The 20,887-nt window shown below is 45.9% G+C and overlaps 1 protein-coding gene across 1 annotated transcript in view; it reads left to right on the forward strand.

The window, feature by feature from the left end:
- Positions 1 to 20,887, forward strand: part of LHFPL2 (LHFPL tetraspan subfamily member 2) — a 161,804-nt gene that overhangs the window by 120,614 nt on the left and 20,303 nt on the right. The window contains exon 4 of the mRNA XM_054684279.2: positions 16,243 to 16,857. Coding sequence (XP_054540254.1) covers positions 16,428 to 16,857 — 430 coding nt within the window. The 5' untranslated portion in view covers positions 16,243 to 16,427. The remainder of the gene's footprint in view (positions 1 to 16,242; positions 16,858 to 20,887) is intronic.

The following is a 20,887-nucleotide window of genomic DNA, read 5'->3' on the forward strand; positions in this document are numbered from 1 at the left end:
ACTAGGCACAAGCCCACTACTATTCTGGGTTATTTAATTTACTTTGATGAGGAAGGAACGATCTGGTGCATTTGAATGACAGAATAGATAACTGCATATCACTGGGATGTAAGTATAACATGGGTTCAGAAGAAGACCGCAAAGACAGTATTTCAGTAAATATTGCCAGGCTTTGTCTCACAAAGACTTGGTTGTATTTCTGAGTGGCTAATTAGGAGGTGTTTTCAATTTAATGTTGCATTCGCTATGAGTCAGATAGAAAGTCAAGATGATTGTTTTTAACAGCTTATTTCAGACTTCAGCTACCGGAAAAAGTCACTGACTATTTCTAAACCCAAGGAGATTTGAGTGCTGATTGACTCACAGTATTTGTGTTCCAGTGAGTCCGTCCACACCCAGCCTGTATGTGACACACAAACTTGGAGTGTGGGGAGGAGTGGGGAGGCAAGAAAATGGAGTGCTCTGGAGAGTGGTGGGGTGGGCCAGGGCTACAGAGGCCAGCAGAAGAGGCAGAGAGCGGGGCTTTGTTCAGTTTCCTACTGAGGGGCCGGGGAACAGCTAGTGGGAGAGACCCAGGTTTGAAGCCCCTGGCACTGGACTTGGGGAGGCTGGGGTGGCTCTGCTGCCTTCTTCAGCAGGCTCAGATAGGAAGAAGCTGGAAGGCAGCTCTTGACCAGAGAGGAGGCTCTATCTACCGTGCTCACACTTTCCTACTTCCTTGGTGTTGAGCCATATTACTTTTCTTCTTAGCTCCATCACAACTGTCCTCTGCACCTTGCAGTGGCCATTTTCAGCTATTTAGATACTCACCAGCTCTCACTGTGGTATCCTATTCCCAAACGCAGCATGTTTATTTTAACTTGTGTCTTCAAGCAGTTTTTAGAAGGTGCACACTTTTACCTTTTCCTCTTTGTGTCAGGATATTTCTCCTTAGTCTGTATCCGTTTTCGCATTTCATCTCTTTTCTCTTTATTCTCTTTACTCCCCACTTTATCCTCCAAGGGATGAAAACAACTTGATTTTTATCAAGGTGAGTGTTAATAAGTGGCCGTGTGTTTCTAACACACTAGCCTTTGTGCCCTGTACAGACTGCTTAGATGTGAGCTGTGTGGGCATTCGTTCTTATTAATGACCCCATGAATGACCTGCTCAATTCATTTTTCCAAGGTTATGGATCTGTGACTTTTCTTTAACCATTATCGTTGCTACCATTTACTGAATGCTTACTCTGTGCATTACAGTGCTTTATGCAAAGCACTTTATATGTATTCTCTCATTTAGTCTTCATCTCTACCCTATAAGATATCCTCATTTTATAGCTGGGGAAATTGAGGCATAGGGAGATTAGTGATTGCCCTGCTTTATTCTGCCAGTGTGTCCTATAGTCAGCATTTGACGCTCATCTCAGTCCCTGGGTCTAAACCACAGCAGTACCTTCTGGAGCAGGATTGTCCCCTGGGAACATTCAGCAATGTCTAAAGACATCGTTTTTGGCCACGACTGAGAGCGCGCTACTGGCATATAGTGGGAAAAAGCTAGGAATGCTGCTAACCGTCCTTCAATTTATAGGACCAGCCCCTGCAACAAAGAATTATCCAGCCCCAAGTGTTGGAAGTACTGAGGTTGAGAAACCCTGTTATATCTAGAAACATTTACCTTTAATACTCAAGGAGTACCAAGTATTAAATATCCACACAATGTTCTGAAGTTTTAATTATTTCAAGAAATATTTATTGTTTGCATAGTTTCAAACATTTAAAAAATACTCAACAGGGAGAAAAATATGTAACTGTTTCCAAAGAGAAAACATTTCATGAGATTCCTCCTTTTGAGATTCTGAGGATGTCTAACAATTTATTTATTTATTTTTTTTTTTTTTTTTGAGAACAGGGTCACATTCTGTCCCCCAGACTGGAGTGCAGTGGTGCAATCTTGGCTCACTGCAAACTTTGCCTTCTGGGTTCAAGCGATTCTTGTGCCTCAGCCTCCTGAGCAGCTGGGGCTACAGGCGCCCGCCACCACACCTGGCTAATTTTTGTATTTTTAGTGGAGATGGGGTTTCACCATTTTGTCCAGGCTGATCTTGAACTCCTGGGCTCAAGTGATCCGCCTGCCCTGGCCTCCCAAAGTGCTAGGTTTACAGGCATGAGCCACTGCGCCTGGCCGGATTTCTAACAATTCTTATACCTCCATTGTGATATTACTGTTGGAACAGAGCATGACATTTGAATAATTACGCCAGACATTTTTTCTTTGGTTCCCACTTAGAAGCTGTATACACATAAATTCTCTGCTAGATGTCAGTAGGAAATTCTAAAATTGTGAAACTTGGTGTCTTGGGCTTATTGGGTCCCATGAGTGAGTGTGCCCCAAAACCTCACTGAGCAGCCCAAGGGAAAAAGCTGTGAGGCCGAGGAGCATAACCTGGGCGCAAGGTGAGCGAGGCCCGGGTTTTCCTGAGACGGAGGCTGGCTGTGGGTTCTGTGTGGAGCGAGTCTTGTAGCCTTAATGACAACCTTCTGTTTCTGTGTTCTAGTCATGTGCTCAGCCCCTCTGCTCATCAGGCAAAACCGAGTGTTCCCAGTTGGAGAAGTTTAAGGTCTTCCTGTTTGTCTGAACTCCTGGCAGCGAAAACATAGACATCTGTGCATTGTCCGGCTCGTTTCCTTCCCTCAGCCCCCTGCCCAGCCCCTCCACAGCATCTACACCATTGTATTGTTCACATTCTTCCTTATCTTGACCTTGTACTAACTGCCTGTTTATTGTAATGACTCCTCAGATAAAGTACTGCTTGGGACTTTTTTCTTTTAATTAAATATTCAGGGTTGAGAAATTGAGAATCTAGCGAAACTGCAGCGCGCAACATTTTGAAGTGTATCTCGGGCCACGGCAAGACTGACTTCAGTTCCTGCTGGACTCATTACTTCTTTTTAGGGGGAAATGTTTGTTTCTCAGGCTGTGACTGTCAATGACGGCCACTGGCCCCTGTGGGCCATTGCCACCCTCATACTGTCCTTGCCCTTGCCTTCTAGGACCATCCCCCCTCATTCTTCGCCCTTGGCAGGTTATCTCTGTGGCAGGTTGTCTCTTGTCCTCTGTCTCTTTGGCAGATTTCCCCCCTTTGCCTGTCTCAGGCAGATAGCATCCCCAGGGTACATTCTGGTCCTCCCGCCTTCCTCTACCCCCTCACTGTGGGGGAGCTCCATCCTACCCCAGGCTTTCCGTACACTGAGAGCTCCCAAGTCTCCTGAGTGCCTAACATATTTAAAGTAGTTAAGGGTCATTCTAGTTCCTCGTAAACCATTATAAAAAGTTCACAAATAATCCTGTGAGTTAAAAAGTGAATTTGAACGGGTACGAGGGGCTGTGAGAACATAAGGTGAGTTTTAATTCTTCTGTTTGAAATTCGTCATACTATATAGCTAGCAGATATGCCTGGGTTAAAAAATCACTCGCCCCTTCATTTTCCATTTTTACTTGCAGAAATACACACACACACACACACACACACACACACACACACACACACCACAGACACACACACGTGCACACGCCAGAAAAGGGTTATCAGCCACTTCTGTCTTGCTGAGAACATAAGCAGTGTCAGCATGGTCCAACCTTTTTGACTTCTATTAAGAAGTGTTTTTATGCGACCATCTGGGGTTATACAACAGATGCAGAAAAACGTCAACCTTTTTTTCCCCCCAACTACAACTCTCCCATTTGAATTAACCATCTGTTTACTTCCCAGATATTATATCCCTGATAAAACCTTATCTTGGTTTTCTCAAGATTCTCACCCCTCAGTCCTGCCCTACCCACATCAGGGCACTGAGTTCTCAATGACCTAGTTATGGTCTTCAGTGGCTCAGGTCTTTATTATATCTGTGTATTTCCTGATTCCAGTGTTAATAACAGTTTCCGGAGGGCAGTAAGAGTATCTTCAGGTCTCCTTCCCTGCCTTCCCTCTCCACCCCCATTGTCCAGTACTTCAACCTTGGACAATCGGTTGTGAACAAGGGTTGGTTCTAGAGGTGTCTGAATTGCCTTACCACTTTAGAACTTCAGTGCTTGGTTCAATAAAAGTTGGCTGTTAGTAATCACAGTGATAAACAAGTGTCAGCAAACGTATATTAACGTGAATTCTTTGGTTTGGGAGGTCAGCAATGTGAGAGACTCCTTTTTAAATTTTTTTTTTTATTTTGAGACAAGAGTCTCACTCTGTCACCCAGGGTGAAGCGCAATGCGCGATCTCGGCTCACTGCAACCTCAGCCTCCTGGGTTTAAGCGATTCTTATGCCTCAGCCTCCTGAGTAGCTGAGACTACAGGTGCCCGCCACCATGCCTGGCTAAATTTTTGTTTTTTTTTAATAGAGACAGGGTTTTGCCATGTTGGTCAGGCTGGTCTCGAACTCCTGAGCTCAGGTGATCCACCTGCCTGGGCCTCCCTAGACTACAGCTGTGAGCCAACATGCCTGGCCAATGTGACTCCTTTTTAAGTGCTTTAGTTTTAGCTGATGTTTAATGAGTATTATTTTCAAGAAGCATGAGTTTTGGTGAGAAGAGAGGAAAAAGCAAATATTCTGGGTTCTGGGAAAAATTATTTTTGCAGAATTGATGCAGCTTCACCTATTACCTCAGAAATCCATCAGGTCTGTTAAGAGCCTGGGCCCTTGGTTTCCTGGGGTGGGAGTAGGGGTCGTATCTGCACACAGCATAGGGTTATTGCTCTCCTCCGCATAGCCAGCCTTAGAAGGTCTGCATTTTCATTCCTGCCCATATCACAAAGGCCTGAGATGGTTCAGCACTTCCTTTTATGAATGCCCATCTCTGCTAAATGGCAGATTGGAGCAAAAGTCAGGAAATTAGGAGGAGTGAAAGTGGACGTGTTTGGGTCATTCTTGTTGTTGACATAGCTTTATTCTCACAACCCAAGCTTTCAGCCCACCTGTCAATTTAGGATGTGCGTGGCTGACTGCCAAGTAATTTATCTTATCAGAACCTCTCACCCCTGACGTTTGCTATTGGTGATTATCATGGTAATCAGCTCAGTTTTACTGAACCTTATAAAATATTGCCTTTGACAGCATGGGAGGCAAAATTTTTTTTTAAAAATTTAAATCTATCCATGGTGTTGTTGATAATGCCAAATAAAATTGCAAATCACTTTAAATTAATGTCATCTCAGTAGCTTAATCACCAGACTATTGGGTTGGAGTATTAGATTTTAAAACATCATTTGAATCATTTAGTTGATAACAAAACAAGACATTTTATTAGATCATTAATAAAAATACTCATCAGAAATTGCCCCTGGATAGATGTAAATCTGCCTTCTAGGGCCATTTATAACTGATGAGAGAATTGTACTGCTTGATTTTAATAATTTACTGACGAATGGAGGATAAATAGCACACGTTAATTTTATAGGACTGTTTCATACAGTTTATGTTTTGAAATGAAAGGGATATGACTTCTGACTCTTGCCTGAAGCTAAGTCACTTAAAAAGGAGTCTCCCATAGTGCTGGCTTTTCAGCTTTAGAATTCCAATTGATATGTATGTGTTAATCAGTTGGCACCTTTCTTGACATATATAAGAAAGCAAAATAGAAATCCTTTTAAAAACGGTTAAGACTTTGTATTCTGCCATGTCCTTCGGCATACAGCCATCAAATTGTTCGTGATTCCAAGCATTTTAGTTGTCTGAAACAGGAAGGAAAAGTATATAAGAAAGGAACGGTCAGTGATTTTTCAGAACTGAGTAAGGGTCCTTTAACGGCAGGGTCCATCTCTGCGGCCCGGGGCAGGGGGGGCCTCGTTTGTAGCAGTTAGCCGAAAGACCGTAGTGGGAAATGCTCTACCATTTTCCCAAGAGTAGAAGTCAGAGTTAGGTTCTCCCACCCCAGGAAAAAAAACATATAAGCAGAAGAGGGAGCCAGGCCAGCTCCCACCCTTGGCCAGGGCCATTGTGTAGTGCCCACGGGTGTGCCCTGGCCATGGCTGCTCAGCTCTCCATCAGCCACGGCTGTCCATTGCCATTCCTGGTAACCTGTGGGGTCTCCCCGTCTCCCTTCCAACCAGAGACCTCCCTCTCCAGAGGAGCAGGTCCTATGGAGCCATCTGCTCTAGAAGGAGCCTCTAGTCTGGGAGAAGGTAGAAGAGGTGGTCATATGCTTGAAGTGACTGACTTTTGGAGCCGAAAGTGACCGTGGTGATCTGCAAGTCCAGCGCCTTCACTTTGGGCCTGAGACATTGAAGCCAGAGTAGGCAGTGGAGCTGTGCGAGGTCACACATCCATTAGCCGAGAGCCTGGGTCGGGACCCGTGTTTTCCTGCCTGCCTGCCTAGTGGGTCTTTTTCCCTTGCCTATGACTTTGCCATTGGACAAATTTCCTTCTACAGAGAGTGAGGATGATAATAGAAGGTGCTTTTGTGGCCTTGGGGAGATAAGCAGCAGAAACATAAATGTTGACCTATATGATGGTAATAGTAATGATTCCTACTATGTCTTGGTACCTACGATTATACCTGGCTCTCCGTGCACAGTTTTTGTGTTCCACCCAAAAAGCGTGGCAGCGACTTTCCTTACCCCCACTTTAGAGATGAGGAAACAGTCCTTAGAGAGGTGACGTTTATTGCCCAAAGACACAGAGCTAGTTAATGCTAGAGCGTGGTTTATAGCATTGAAGCAGTTCCAGCTCTGTGTTACATCCTTTCCACCACGCAACTCCTTTTACATGGGGAAATTAGTATTTGAAGGAAAGGCTAATTACCTACATGCCAGATGGGCTCCAGAACCGGAAGATCTAAGTGGCAAAAGGAGTGCCTGGGACACAAAGCCAGAAGTGGTCGCGTTTATGCCGGGTCAAGGGACGGGGAGGCTGGATCCTGTTGCAGGGGCATAGTCCACATGGATGGAGTGCTGGCCATGTGCTAAGTGCTGTTCTAAGCTTGATACTTATTTTAACTTAATTGATCCTCACAACATCCCTATGCGGTAGGCTATTACTCCATTTTACGGACACAGGAACTGAGGAACACGGGCCCAATTTCACCTAAGGTCACTACTGAGGACCAGGGTTCAGATTAAGTGTCTGCCTCCAGACTGAATCATTCTTACATGGTGCCTTTCTGGATGAGCTCATTGTCCTGGAGGGGTGGAGGTGAGGGGTTTTGTCCTGTGTACCCTTCCTGAAGCCTGACAGATCCCGCCCCAGAGGCAGATTCTGGCTGTTGCCATGTTATACTGGAACCCAGAATTATCAGCCACCCACTTGTAGGGTACAGAGAAAAGGAACTGCTCTGCAGTGATCAGGGCTGTGAGAAATGGTTTACTGTGATGAGGTCTGTCCTAACCACCTCAAAGAAGTATCTGTCAGCACCCCAGGGACATGCTCCTTTTTATCACCTAACCAAAATCCAGTCTAGTTTTTCTTCTGTGGATTCCCCCAGGCTCTCTTGCCTCGCGTCTCTCTCTTACGGAGGGCTGTGTGGGTTCTCAGTGGTCATCTTCTCCAGCCTGGCTCATGTTGGGGAGCAAGGTAGCTGGAGCTCCTGGGAGTCCATAGCACTGGGCGTGGAATGGGACAGACTTCCCCTGTCCACGTTGCTTAGCAGCCCATACAGGTGAGCACCTGGGGAACAGGGAGTTGGGAAGCGTCTCTTATAGAAATGAACCTAAAGCCATTTCTGCCTCAGCCTTTTGCTTTGTTTTTAAGTGGCCTGGTTTCCTCACTGCTTCTGGGACATCCAGCTGAACTTTATCTCTGTTTACTATGCCTCACTATTGTTAGAAGCTACAATAATAAGTCCCTCTTCCCAGAAAGAGGACACTGGATCATATGAACAAGTACAAGAGTTCAGACTTTTTAAAAGGGGTTTTTCTGTGACCATCTTGAACTTTGAGCGTGCAGTGACTTCATCTAGGCTGCAGTGAGGAACACTCACTGGGCCACCTCCTCCCAGCTGGCACATTCCTGAGTCATTACACCGGCTCAGTCCTGCAGGCCAGGCTGCTGCCCAGAGTTGAAGGATCGTTCTGTATTCAAAAGTACCTATGGCTACTGGCAGCTGCGCGTGGAGCTCACGTTCCCCTGAGGAGTGTGCATCCCTTTGGAAGCTGCACTGAAGCCCATCTGTTTTCAAAGCGTAATATGAATCCTAAATATTTGGGGATTTCCTCTAGTTAATAAATGGAGAAAGTATAAACCTTTCTACAGTTTTGAATGTGGCATTCTCATTAGGGAAAGTTGGAAAACGCTGCATACCTTGATCCCTGACCGCAGGTGATCCGCCCGCCTCGGCCTCCCAAAGTGTTGGGATTATAGGTGTGAGCCACTGTACCCAGCCTGTTACTTTTCTTAATTAAAACTCTCTTATTATCCTGAGAAGACACAAGAGGTTCACTTGAAGACTTATATTTTGCCCAGTATCACAGAATTCATTATAAACTTGAGAAACACCTTTCATTTAAAATTCCTATAAAGCAGTGGCATTAAAAGGCAACTCCTGAAATTCAAGTTTTAATTTCATGTAAAACTGAAAATGCTTTTGACCCTATGGTCTGTACAGGCATAGGCATATGGCCCCGGCTTATGGCATCTGGGCTACATCAGATTTTAGTGTCTACCTTAGAGGTTGGTTTGTTCAGCCCCTCCTGCCTGTCGGACAGACACACAAAGAAAGACTTGCCCCCTAAAGAGCTTTTAGATGAGGACATTTGTAGAAATAGAGGGAAAACAAACATAAAATACGCAAGTGGGCTTTAGAAGAGAAGGAATCATTTAGAAAATAGGACCAGACAAGTGGACCTTCCGTCTTTGGCTATAGATGCTGGTATGGTTTGGCTGTGTCCCCACCCAAATCTCATTTGAATTGTAGCTCCCATAATCCCCACATGTCATGGGAGGGACCCAATGGGAGGTAATTAAATCATGGGGGCGAGTTTTTCCCATGCTGTTCTCATGATAGTCAATGGTCTCATGAGATCTGATGGTTTTATAAAGGGCAGTTCCCCTGCACATGCTTCCTTGCCTGCTGCCATGTAAGATGTACCTTTGCTCCTCATTCACCTTCTGCCATGATTGTGAGGTCTCTCCAGCCATGTGGAACTGTGAGTCCATTAAACCTCTTTCCTTTATAAGTTACCCAGTTTCGGGTATGTCTTTATTAGCAGCATGAGAACAGACTAATACAGATGCCTCAGGATGGGAGGGTGAAAATGGCCTCTAGAAATGAGTGGCCAGAGGTAGATTAATTGGATACAGGAGGAGTTGGAGTTGGCATCAAGAAAGAAACCTATGACTGGCCAGGATGGGTGCATTAAACAACAAACTTGACAGTGAGCATGGGGGTCAAAAGAGCTCCGTGGGGGGTCCCATGCCCAGAAAAGAAGAGACTTGTTCAGGTGTGTTTGGAGGGAGGGGCTGCGAGGCAGCTGAGAATGTCAACAGTTTCAAGGGGAAAAGAAGCATGTTTAAGAGGGGTCAGGTAAGAATCAGAATGCCTGAAAATCTTATAGGTCTACCTTGTAGGGTCCTTGAGATTCCCTGAGATTTGGGGTGGCCAAGGCCACCTGAGTACCTCCTGAGTGACCAGCCCAACTCTGGAGGAGAGGAGTTTGAGAGAAGCAGAAGCCTGTGTGGCCAACCATGCAGTTTTCTGAACCCGTGTCCAGGCCCCTCAGGTGTAGGTGAAGAAAGGTAACAGTAATGAATGGGGAGCCCCATTTTGCCATTCGCAGAATAGAGATTTATGAAAACAGAAGTTAACTTTAGTGTGTGATGCAGAGACCACCCAGGACCCCAGGAAAGACAGGCTCAAGGGCACAAGGTTCTGAGTCAGTCTGCCCTGGCTTCAGGGGCCCCAGTCCCTATCATCCTGTCATCTTGGACATCCAAACTAGCATGGCCTTTTTTAAAAATGAAGAAAAACAACTAAAAATGTATTTAATTTAGTAAATATCATGAATGCGCAGATTATAGACATACGCATCAGAATAGACCTTTTAAAAATAGATCTTAAAAATCATCTTAAGTTGCTCCTATACATTCAAAATTGCCCTCAGTGAGAAGCCCCCAGAGCAGGGTTTCTCAACATTGACGATACTGACATTTGGGGCCAGGTAATTTTTGTTTGGCAGCGCCCCTGTCCACCAGATACCAGTAGCACACACCCCTACCCCCACAGCTGTGACAGCCCCAAATGCCTTCAGACATTGCCAAATGTCCCCTGCAAAGTTGGTGTGGGGACAAAATTGCCCCTAATTGGGAACCATAGCTTCAGAGTTTTCCCAGAAGTCAGAGATGGGATGGAGAAGAGGAGTCGATCGGAAGTTGAGCCAAGGAAATTGGCAAAAGCAGGAGGTCTTGAGCATGTTTAGACTGTACCCTAAAGAATAATAGAATTGTTAGTGCATTTGGGTCCTCTTAAATATAATCAAGATGTCTGTATTTCTGTAGTGAATGTGTTTTATGGGGTGGACAGAGTGAGAGTTTCAAAACCTCCTTTGGTACATTTTTGTTTAAGTCATGCAAAGTCCTGTACTTTTTGTGCCAACACTATCCTTCCAGTTCTGAAGGCTCCTTTTGTCTTCTGAAGAGAAGGACCTGAATGTTTGGGCAGATCGTTTAATGCTGTACGAGGATTATCAGACAACAGATGAGCTGGGAGAACAGCTGGTTTCCCTACAGTCACTGGGCCCTGTGACCTGGGAGGCATCATGAGCTGTGCAGGGGACAGGTGGTCTGGCTGCTGGGTCTGTCCTGACTGAGCCAGGCCACATTCCTCCTGCCTCTGCCCTTCAGCCTCCCCTCCCCAATACCAAGGAACTGACCTTTTCCACGCTGCCTCACAGTGGCCTTTCTGTGAAAGGCTCTCCTGGGAACTTGTTAGAAATGCAGATTCTGGCACCATCCAAAAAGTTTGATTCAGTGGTTGGTTGGGGACCAGGAACGTACTTTTTAAAACAGGTAGCTGTCATTCTCCTCTGGGAGATGGTCCAGGAACCCACACTTTAAGAAGCAACACTCTGGAGGGTCTTTCCAACTCTTGGAAGGCAAAAGCACATACATTCTAATTCTCTTAATCCTCCCATCCTTGCAGAAGAAACGGGGATGGAGGCCATATTGCTGACCCTTGTGGGATTCATGTGTCTGGGGGAGATTGCAAGAGTGAAAACAGAGATCGGCCAAGCATCTACCAGTCTAGCCTTTAGATGTAACTTCCAGTTTCTCTGAAATAGAGCATAGAGAACAAGTTGAAATGAAATCATGAGGAAATCGACAAATCCAGATTGTCAAGTATTTTGTAGGACAACTAGCCCAGTATCTTCAAATAGTCAATGTCGGGGAAAATAATTGGGATGGGGTGGAATAGGTTGGGGTGGGAAGACTATTCTTGACTGAAAGAACCTAATCAAATGCAATGCATGAGCTGTGATTGAGTCATGGTTTTAAGAAAACAGCTATTAAAAACAGGGCAGGGGTAGGGAAATTTGAGTAGGAACTAGGCTTTGGATATAAGGGGATTATTGTCCATTCTCTTGGGTGTGCTAATCTTGTTGTGGTTATATAGGAAAATGTTCTTATTTTTAGGAGGTGTATGCTAAAGTATTTAGGGGTGAAGTGTCAGAACATCTGCAACTCATTTTCAGATAGTTCAGAAAATGTGTGAGTGTGTATGCTATAAATTGATGGAACAAATATGGGAAAATGTTAACAAATGTTGAATCTGGGTGTTGGGTATGTGGGTGATCATTGTCTGTTCTTGCCAACTTTATGTTTGAAAACGTTCATAAAAAAGTTGAAAAACAGAACCAGGGTGAGTAAGCAAGGTAGTGTTCTTCAAAACATTGTTTGTCCTGGCCTCATTCTTTGGGTGTGCTGTTCCCATCAGGGTGGGGAGTGAGACCTTTTTGATGCAACCTTGATTGACATCCTTCAGGTTTCCCTCATTCTTTCCAGGTAGATGTGAACTTTGCTCCTGAGTTTCTGTCTGGGTGATCCAGCCGGCGGGCACTGGGTGGTTCTGGCTTCACATACACTTTCTTCCCTGCTGACAGCAGGAAGCTGCCAAAGACAGATCCGGGATCTAAGTGACAAACCCCGGCTCAGCTCTACTGAGGACCTTCACTCTACCTTTTCAAATTAGGGCTCTGGGAAGAATCTGTACATAGGACTGACTCCCACAGACCAGCCATTTTGAAACTCCTCTTTGCTCCCTATTCTCTGGTATTAATGTAGGTTTCTGCAGGATTCTCATTTGTCTTTTTTTTTTTAAGTGAAGAGGCTTTACTTTGCACACCGTTGTGCCAGTCATCATTTTCTGAACATCAGAGGGCTGTCTAGATTATCCACAATCACCTGGGATGTGATAGTAAGGTCAGGTGTTGTCGAGGGGAAACGTATTTAGTGGCCCGTAGAGGAGAAGTCTTTTAGGTAGAATGGCAGCGAGGGCCTAGTTTATGAAGTGGGCTTTGTGGAAGCAGGCATTATGGTTAATAGCAACGGATGCCAGGCCGAAGAGGGCTGTGCCTCGTATCCCTGTGGTTAATAAGGTTCTGTCATGAGGATCTCTTTCCCCTTTGATACAGATGTCTCAGCAGGTACCTGCCTTTCAGTGCACCTAGCCAAACTGGGACAGAGCACAAACCACTGCAGAAGCCCCCTGCTGCACTTCCAGATGGTCCCTTGTCCTGCCACCCTGAGAACTTTGCTTGCAGCCTCTGTTAGTCCGTTTTTACACTGCTGATAAAGACATACGTGAGACTGGGTAATTTATAAAGAAAAAGAGGTTTAATGAACTCACAGTTCTGCATGACTGGGGAGGCCTCACAAACATGGCTGAAGGCGAAAGGCGTGTCTTACATGGTGGCAGACAAGAGAGAATGAGAACTAAGTGAAAGAGGTTCCCCTTATAAAACCACCAGATCTTGTGAGACTTATTCACTACCATGAGAACAGTATGGGGGATCCGCCCCCATGATTCAATTATCTTCCACCGGGCCCTTCCCATAACACGTGAGAATTATGGGAGCTACAATTCAAGATGAGATTTGGGTGGGGACACAGCTAAACCATATCACCACCCCCAGGAAGCCTCGATTTTAGTCAGCCTTGCGTATCACGACTGTTCCTCTGATAGTAGCAGTTAGCAAACTTACTAGGGAGAACAGAGCATCTTATCCCCCCTATTGAAAACAGAAGAATGAAGCCCTTATCCCAGCCAATCTTGTATGGGTGTGAGAATTTGGTGCAGTGAATGAGGAAATGTTTTAGCATAAAGGAGAGGGAACTATATTATTTTTACTTAAGCATGTGGGTCCTTAAGTAATCCTGCCTTCAAATTGTTCTCAGGCATTTTGCTAAGCCCAGATGTCCCATCTTCTCCTGTCCTGAACTTTTACAGCCTTTTTCTTCAGAAGCTGCAAACTAATTGCATTCCTTACTCTGAGTAGAGCTTGCTGGCCAGGGCAGTGGACACTCGAGTAGTCATTAAGATACAAGTCACCCGAGAGGTTGTAGGAGCCCTGCAGTTCTGCAAGAGGACAAATATGAATGTTCTCATTGAAAAATTACATTCAGGCAGGGGCGGTTGCACACGCCTGTAATCCTAGCACTTTGGGAGGCCAAGGTGGGTGGATCACCTGAGGTCATGAGTTTGAGACCAGCCTGGCCAACATGCTGAAACCCCATCTCTACTAAAAATACAAAAATTTAGCCAGGCATGGTTGTGTGTGCTTGTAATCCCAGCTGCTCTGGATGCTGAGGCAGGAGAGGGGAGGCAGAGAGGTTGCAGTGAGCCGAGATCATGCCACTGCACTCCAGCCTGGGTGACACAGTGAGACCCCATCTGAAAAAAAAAAAAGAAAAGAAAAGAAAAGAAAAATTACATTTAGCAGAGAAAAGGGTTGGGAAAGAGATTGTGCATAACAGTAAAATGGTTTTCTAATCAAATGGGAAGGCTTTATAGCTCTCAACAGGCTGGGCTTGCCACCTGTGGGCCCAAAGTATTTGTGAGCCTGATGGGTACGTGCAGCCTCTCAGGGCCTCCTGGGAGTCCTTGTGGCTCATTTTCTTGTTCTCTTTTAGAATGATCATTTTCATTACAAACAATCTCCTCTAAAACCCTTAGTAACTTTTTTCTCAAAAGGCTTTCTGTTTGGTACTATCTGGAGGAGGGAGCTGAGAATGAGTGAGTCGGAGTAGGATATACCTTCTGGCTGAATGCTAATTTATCTCCACCAGTTGGATATAAATTATCCAGCTGGTGGAGATAAATTAGCATTCAGCCAGAAGGTATATCCAATATAAAAACACCAGCTGAGTTAGGTAGTGGGGAAACAGGAAGACCAGGACTCTGCCCTTGAAGGCTGCAAGGTAAGTTTAGACATGAATGACTTCGTCCATCTCTAAGTAGCCTGTGCTTAATGTTTTCTGTGTGCGGTGGCCAGGTTTCTGTAATCTACTGGGCACCTCAGTTGGATCAATAGTTGTCTGAACGGTGTCATCTATGTTACAGGAAAAGCTTCGGAGGGCAGGGAGTTGATATTTGTTGAGCACTTACTCTGCCAGGCACTGTGCTGGGTGCTTCAGTAGGTTCTTGTTCATTCCTTGCAACAATCTGGTGAGGTAGGCTACCCTTACCGGCTCAGACGAGGGAGCTCTGAGAAGTTAGGCATCCATATGGTCAGTGCTGGAGCTGGCTTTGGAACCCATACCTGATGGACTCCCTTCCCTTACCCAGTGCTTGGCACAGCGCTGTGACACACGCACACACACCCTGACAATTAAGTGCATATGTTCCTAGTAGTGCACTAGCTGTGTCCCCAAAATAGCATCTTGTATAGCAACTACCATGATATGAGGATTTTAAAATACATCATGTTTCAAGGGATGGGTAGAGTCACATGCTCACTAGGAAGTCAGCCAGCAGGCAGACAGCTGGTGCAGGGTGTAGAAACGGGCATTTGAAGCTTTGACACTCGGCTTCCTTATTTCTCCGCTTCTCTTCCTCTTCGATAACTCCCTGCCTCACCCCACTCCCAACATGCCAGGGGGCTCTTTGCAGTTCTCATGGAGTTGATTTGACCTCGGTTAATGAGATCTAATCATTCAAAGCAGGGCCATGTGCCCAGATGTGAGCTATGTGATTGTTCCTGGCCTTGGAATGGGGCAGAAAATGGGGCTGCAAACCAGCCCTGCTGGCCCCCATTTCAGGGTCCAGACTCCTCTGAAGAAGGCTTGAGCCACTGGAGCAATGTCTTCTGGTAATGAAGTCATTCCTCCGTGGAGACAGAATGAGGCCTCTGTGAAATGAGAAACAATGGGCATGTTGAGTTCCCGACCTGGGGTGAATCGAAGCTTAGGCAGAGGCACATGGGATGAATTGGGACAATTCAAGGGATGCATTCTTCATAGACAAGGTTCTGTTGTCAACAAGTCCACTCAGTTGTAATGATGCTTCGTTAACGGTCATTAATGTCTTTTAAAAATAATTTCCCCAAGTAAGTCATGAACTCTTAAGGTTTTTTTTTCCCCTCTGAGTTTTAATTAGTGTAAATTATTTTGTCTAAAAATCACCCTGTGAAAAATGGATAAAGTATAGGTATGGGAGCAATGTTTTGTTTATTCTTTTACATGGGATTGTTTCTTATTTACCTATGAAGCAAACACACTTATGTCTCTGCTAGTAATTTAATTTCGAGGAAATAAAAGCGGGGTGTTGCTACTCTCTACTGTTAAGCAAAAGCGCTTGGTCCAAGTTTCTCAAAACTTAGCTCACCTAGTACCAAAACAGCAGGCAAAAAGTCTTGCAAACTTCAAAACAAAACAAAACATCCACTAATAGAGTTGATTGCCAGTCTTGCCTCCTCCTCTCTGGATCCCTGTGCTGTTTGACTTTTTCCAGTAAAAGATGAGGGAGCGGGAGCCCTGTCCTAAAAGTGCAGCAGCAACCAGGACAGTGCCCCCTGGGTTGGGAGCAGGACCTGGCACTGGCCGCCTCCTTCCATGGTGCTCCCTAGAGATAAGGTTAACTGCCACATAGAGTTCTAAGTGCAGTGAGGTCAGGAAGAACTTGAAACAAACGCAGCCAGTGCAACAACCGCCTGGCATGCTGGCCAGGCCGGGGGCTTGCTGGCAGGGTTCTGCGGGCACGGGCCGGACTTGGACGGTGTCGCTGCGCGGCGGGAAGGCGGGGCGGGGCCTGGCGGCGCTGCTAACCGCCCTCCCTCTCCCCTAGGTGAGGCCGCAGGCGGTGCTCTGGGTCCGGGAGCGCTGTCCCCAGCATGAACGCGGCCGGCGGCGGGAGTGAATGACTGCAGCTGCGACTTCCTTCCCGGGCCGCCCGAGCCTCCTTCCCCACCGACTTTCTTGTTTTGATTAACTCCGTGGACTCCTGACTCTTTCTTCGCCCGGAACATCAATATGTGTCATGTCATTGTCACCTGTCGCTCGATGCTCTGGACCTTGCTGAGTATTGTGGTGGCTTTTGCCGAGCTCATTGCCTTCATGAGTGCAGACTGGCTGATCGGGAAAGCGAGGAGCCGCGGCGGGGTGGAGCCGGCGGGCCCGGGCGGGGGCTCCCCGGAGCCCTACCACCCCACCCTGGGCATCTACGCCCGCTGCATCCGGAACCCAGGGGTGCAGCACTTCCAGCGGGACACGCTGTGCGGGCCCTACGCCGAGAGCTTCGGCGAGATCGCCAGCGGCTTCTGGCAGGCCACAGCTATTTTCCTGGCTGTGGGAATCTTTATTCTCTGCATGGTGGCCTTGGTGTCCGTCTTCACCATGTGTGTACAGAGCATCATGAAGAAAAGCATCTTCAATGTCTGTGGGCTGTTGCAAGGAATTGCAGGTAAGAAGGCAGGACTCCGGGCACGGTGGGATGGAGGGATGGAGAGCTGCCGGTGCAGCGCACTCTGGTACTGGGCATTCGCTTCCTGCCAGTTTTGGAGAAGACCACTTTCTGGCTATTCAGGTTTCCTTTGCCCCTTCCGTTCTAGGCGACGTTTGTGTGCTGCTCGTATGGGTCTCTTTCCCCTGTCTTACCCCACAGGAAGACAGGCTTGTTGTCTGGTCTTACATGGTCCTCCTCGTTGCTTATTTCCTCGGGGTCTAAGCTGTTGGTTTTAGTTTGAGTAACTACTCCTGCTTTTTGTTTTTCCCATTAAATTAAAAGCATGCTCTCCACTTCAGTGCAACTCCCTGAGGAATTATGGAGAGCGTGAGTCCCACCTGCAGCAAGCACTTTATGCTAAGAGGAATGTAAGTGGGGGCGCTCATTAAGAAGCAGCAAAGCCTGCTTTCCGCATCCACTCTCAGCTCCAGCCCCCAGATGATTTCAGCTTGGGTGGGAAAGACACGGGCTGGGAAGGAATTAGTATCAGCTGCTCTGTGTTTAGTGATGTTCTGGTTTAAATTGTCTGTCTCCTAGAGCCTGACAGAATGTTCTGTGCATTCAGATCAGAAAATGCAAGCGAACTCTTCCATTTTCTGGGAATTTCTCACTAACGAGCTTATTAGAAATGGGTGGAAAGTAAAAGCATGAGGTCTTTACAGTGGTCCCAGGGAGAAGGTTGTGAGCTGCAGGAAAGCATCCACTGCTACCAGTATTTTCGTAGGCTTCCCTGCATGGGTTTGAAAGGTGGGTCCTGAACCAATGGGGTAACAATCTGTCTAGGTTTGATTCAAGGTTCTTGTTCTGGGTGACAGAAATTCACACACACAAACACACGGCTGAGTTTGAATACATCCCCAAAGAAGTAGAGGAGTAGACTCTTGCTTTGATATTCAGAAAACAAGTGCTTACTTTTTAACCAAGACATTAATCTAGACTCTAACAGGACAAAGTTACCCACCTACAACCCTAAATGAAGGGCACAGGTGATTCATCCCTCAGCAAATTCTAGAGCTGTGTGCACAGGATTCTTCAAAATAAAGCTATGCAGTGAGCCATATGTCCAGGGCTGTAAAGCAGCAGCCCCCAAACGAATTCACTCTAGCTGGCCTCATAGCAAACTCTTGAGCTCAGCAGGGCTGGCTTCCAAATAAACAGATCAAATGACAGTTTTCTCCCAAACAGCCGATAAGATAAAGTTTACTGTTCCTCAAATCTCAGGAGGCCCCTGTGTAGGGTGGAGGTGGGGGATGGGGAGTAATGGGCCAAGAGAAATGACAGAGGGCCTGCTCCTTAGTTCTGATTTGCTTTCATGGAGGAATACACCATCCAGACACCAGGCCCTTTAAACTTTCTGGCCCAAAGGGACAAGTCTCAGGTCCCTCATCTCTACATCTGCCAGGATCAGCCACACCACAAGTGACTCAGGCACTCATGGAATTTGGGAGACCAGGATTCTGTATTTCAGCATTGCTCCTCATTAGCAGTTTCACTTGAGATAAATGTACCACCCCGGGTCTCAGTGTTCTCCTTCTGAAAAATATGGAGATTGGAAAATGTGACCTTCCTTTGGACTTTTTAGGCTTAGAGTTTGATTCTGTGAAGCTCCTTGTCCCCTTTTGACTCACTTCTGAAGATGACTCTCCCCTTCAGCTTGACATCTCACCACCCAGAAATATTAAAGGTGGGTTTCAAGATTGATTCATCATTTTCTTGTCAGAGAAATATCCCTGCTTTATTCTCCTTGGACACACGGTGCCTCAGGGGCATGTGTGTGTGTGTGTGTGTGTGTGTGTGTGTGCATGTGTATATCTTAAAACTTTTGCAGGGAAGTATTACTGAAGGCTTTTGAAGAGTCAAACATGTAGCTCAAGGGAAGCCAGCACACACGAATTATTAATCCTGTTGAAGAGCCCTGGTTGACCAGACAGTAGGATTTCTGTTTAGTTTTCCCTCGCTCTGTTGTATTTGCACATCCTTGATGATGTCATGCCTTTATTATGGGCTTTATTGATTTGCTGGTATGTAGATGAGACTCCTGGTTTGTCATGTAGGAGTGCTTCTTATCCTGAGGAACTTGATGGTGATCTAACTACCTTCGAGCAAACCAGTGGCCATTTACTGGAAGGGGTGGGACATCTTGGGCCATAACACTAAACCTATCTTTGGCAATCATTCAGAAGCAAAGCATAGGTATCCTTCAAGACTGTTTACATGCAGTTTATAATAAGGCGTTAGTTGAGTGAATTCCATGTCTGAGTGTGGATTAGTCCAACATATTTTGGTACTCTGGTGTGCATCACATTAATGGCAAGGTGTTCATTATCGCACAAAGATTAGTATGGCTCTCAGGTATTATTTGAACACTCCAGTGAGTTTTTTTCTTTTTTTCTTTTTCTTTTTCTTTTTTTTTTTTAAGACAGATTCTCATTCTGTTGCCCAGGTTGGAATGCAATGGCACGAACTTGGCTCACTGCAACCTCCACCTCCCAGTTTCAAGCGATTCTCCTGCCTCAGCCTCCCAAGTACCTGGGATGACAGGCGCCTGCCACCATGCCTGGCTAATTTTTGTATTTTTAGTATTGACAGAATTTCATCATGTTGGCCAGGCTGGTCTCAAACTCCTGACCTCAAGTGATCACCTGCCTCCGCCTCCCAAAGTGCTGGGATTACAGGTGTGAGCCACTGATCCTGGCCTCCAGTGAGTTTTTTCTGACTTTTCTCTCTGCACAAGGTCTCTTGGAGGAAGGTTGAGGAGAAAGAAGTGGGAGCACTGCTGAGGGCTGGTGCTGATCTTCTGCCTCTTTCTAGTCTGGAAGCTTTAACTTCCTCCCTACCCCTGTTACTTATGCAGCATCTCAAAAATTCTGAAATTACTCAGAATTTTAAATTGGCAGGAGGCAGAGATTCCTGCATAGTTTGACTGCTGTCTAGGAGCCACTGATCTAAGACTAAGTGCTGAAATACAGGAAAGAACTGGTTTCTTTTCTCCTTCCAGCCTAGCATCACCCCTCAGAGAAAAAATCATAAAAAAGAGGGACTGAGCTATCCTCCTCATGATTCAGTGGGCACTTTCTCCCCTATTGGAGGTCTCATCATGCACATCAAGCCAATGTAAAGGGCAGCTGTGGTTCTTGAATCTGTGGCTGAGGACATTGCCATACTGGCATCTGAAAGGGCTGGCTTGCTTTCTCCCGTTGGCCAATCTGTGATAGCCTCTGGTCAGCCCCAGCCTCAGCAAGGACTTGCTGCAGCTGGGAGCATCTGCCTTTTCTCTCCCTATGCCCCCTCTCCCTCAGCCCTGGATCTCTTCAACACTGAAACAAATGGTGAGAAAGGAGGCTGTTGCCAGAGCAACAAAAGGATTCTTTAGAAATACACTCAGGCTGTGTTTGTTCTTACAACTTACATTTTGGCAAAAATGTGACTGGATGAAAAATGAACGTAAGCATATTCTTTTGCTACACCTAATTTTAAGATATAAATAGGCCACAGGCTTGTGTAGCCTTCACTGTCTATAAAAAAACACAGCATAAATAATCAAAATCTTGATATTCTGAGTTTAGAAACTGGGTGTGAAAGAATCTGCTACTTCAATGGAAATCCCAAACTCTGGGCTAACTTAAGCAGTAATGAAATATAATCATTGCCTGTTATGTGAATCCAGATAGCAGGATCTGCCTTCAGGGCACCATTAGGTGGACACCCGGCTGATACTTTCTAAATACTGTGCACATGTCCTTGACATTCAGCACTCACTCAGTAATGAGGGTTCAGGCCTCACCTGAATGTGCCTGTGAAACACGGACCAATTTGCCTCACTTTTCTGAACCATAGTTTTCTCACTTGTAAAATGGGCATAACAATAGGTTTATACCTCAGGACTGTTTTGAGGATTAAGTTAGATAATATATGAGAAAGGCTTAAGCATAGTGCTTAACACACAGTAAATAATAAATGGTAGCTATAGAATCATTATCAAAGTATT

Source organism: Pan troglodytes, chromosome 4 (assembly GCF_028858775.2).
Source record: "Pan troglodytes isolate AG18354 chromosome 4, NHGRI_mPanTro3-v2.0_pri, whole genome shotgun sequence".
NCBI classification, from domain to species: domain Eukaryota; kingdom Metazoa; phylum Chordata; class Mammalia; order Primates; family Hominidae; genus Pan; species Pan troglodytes.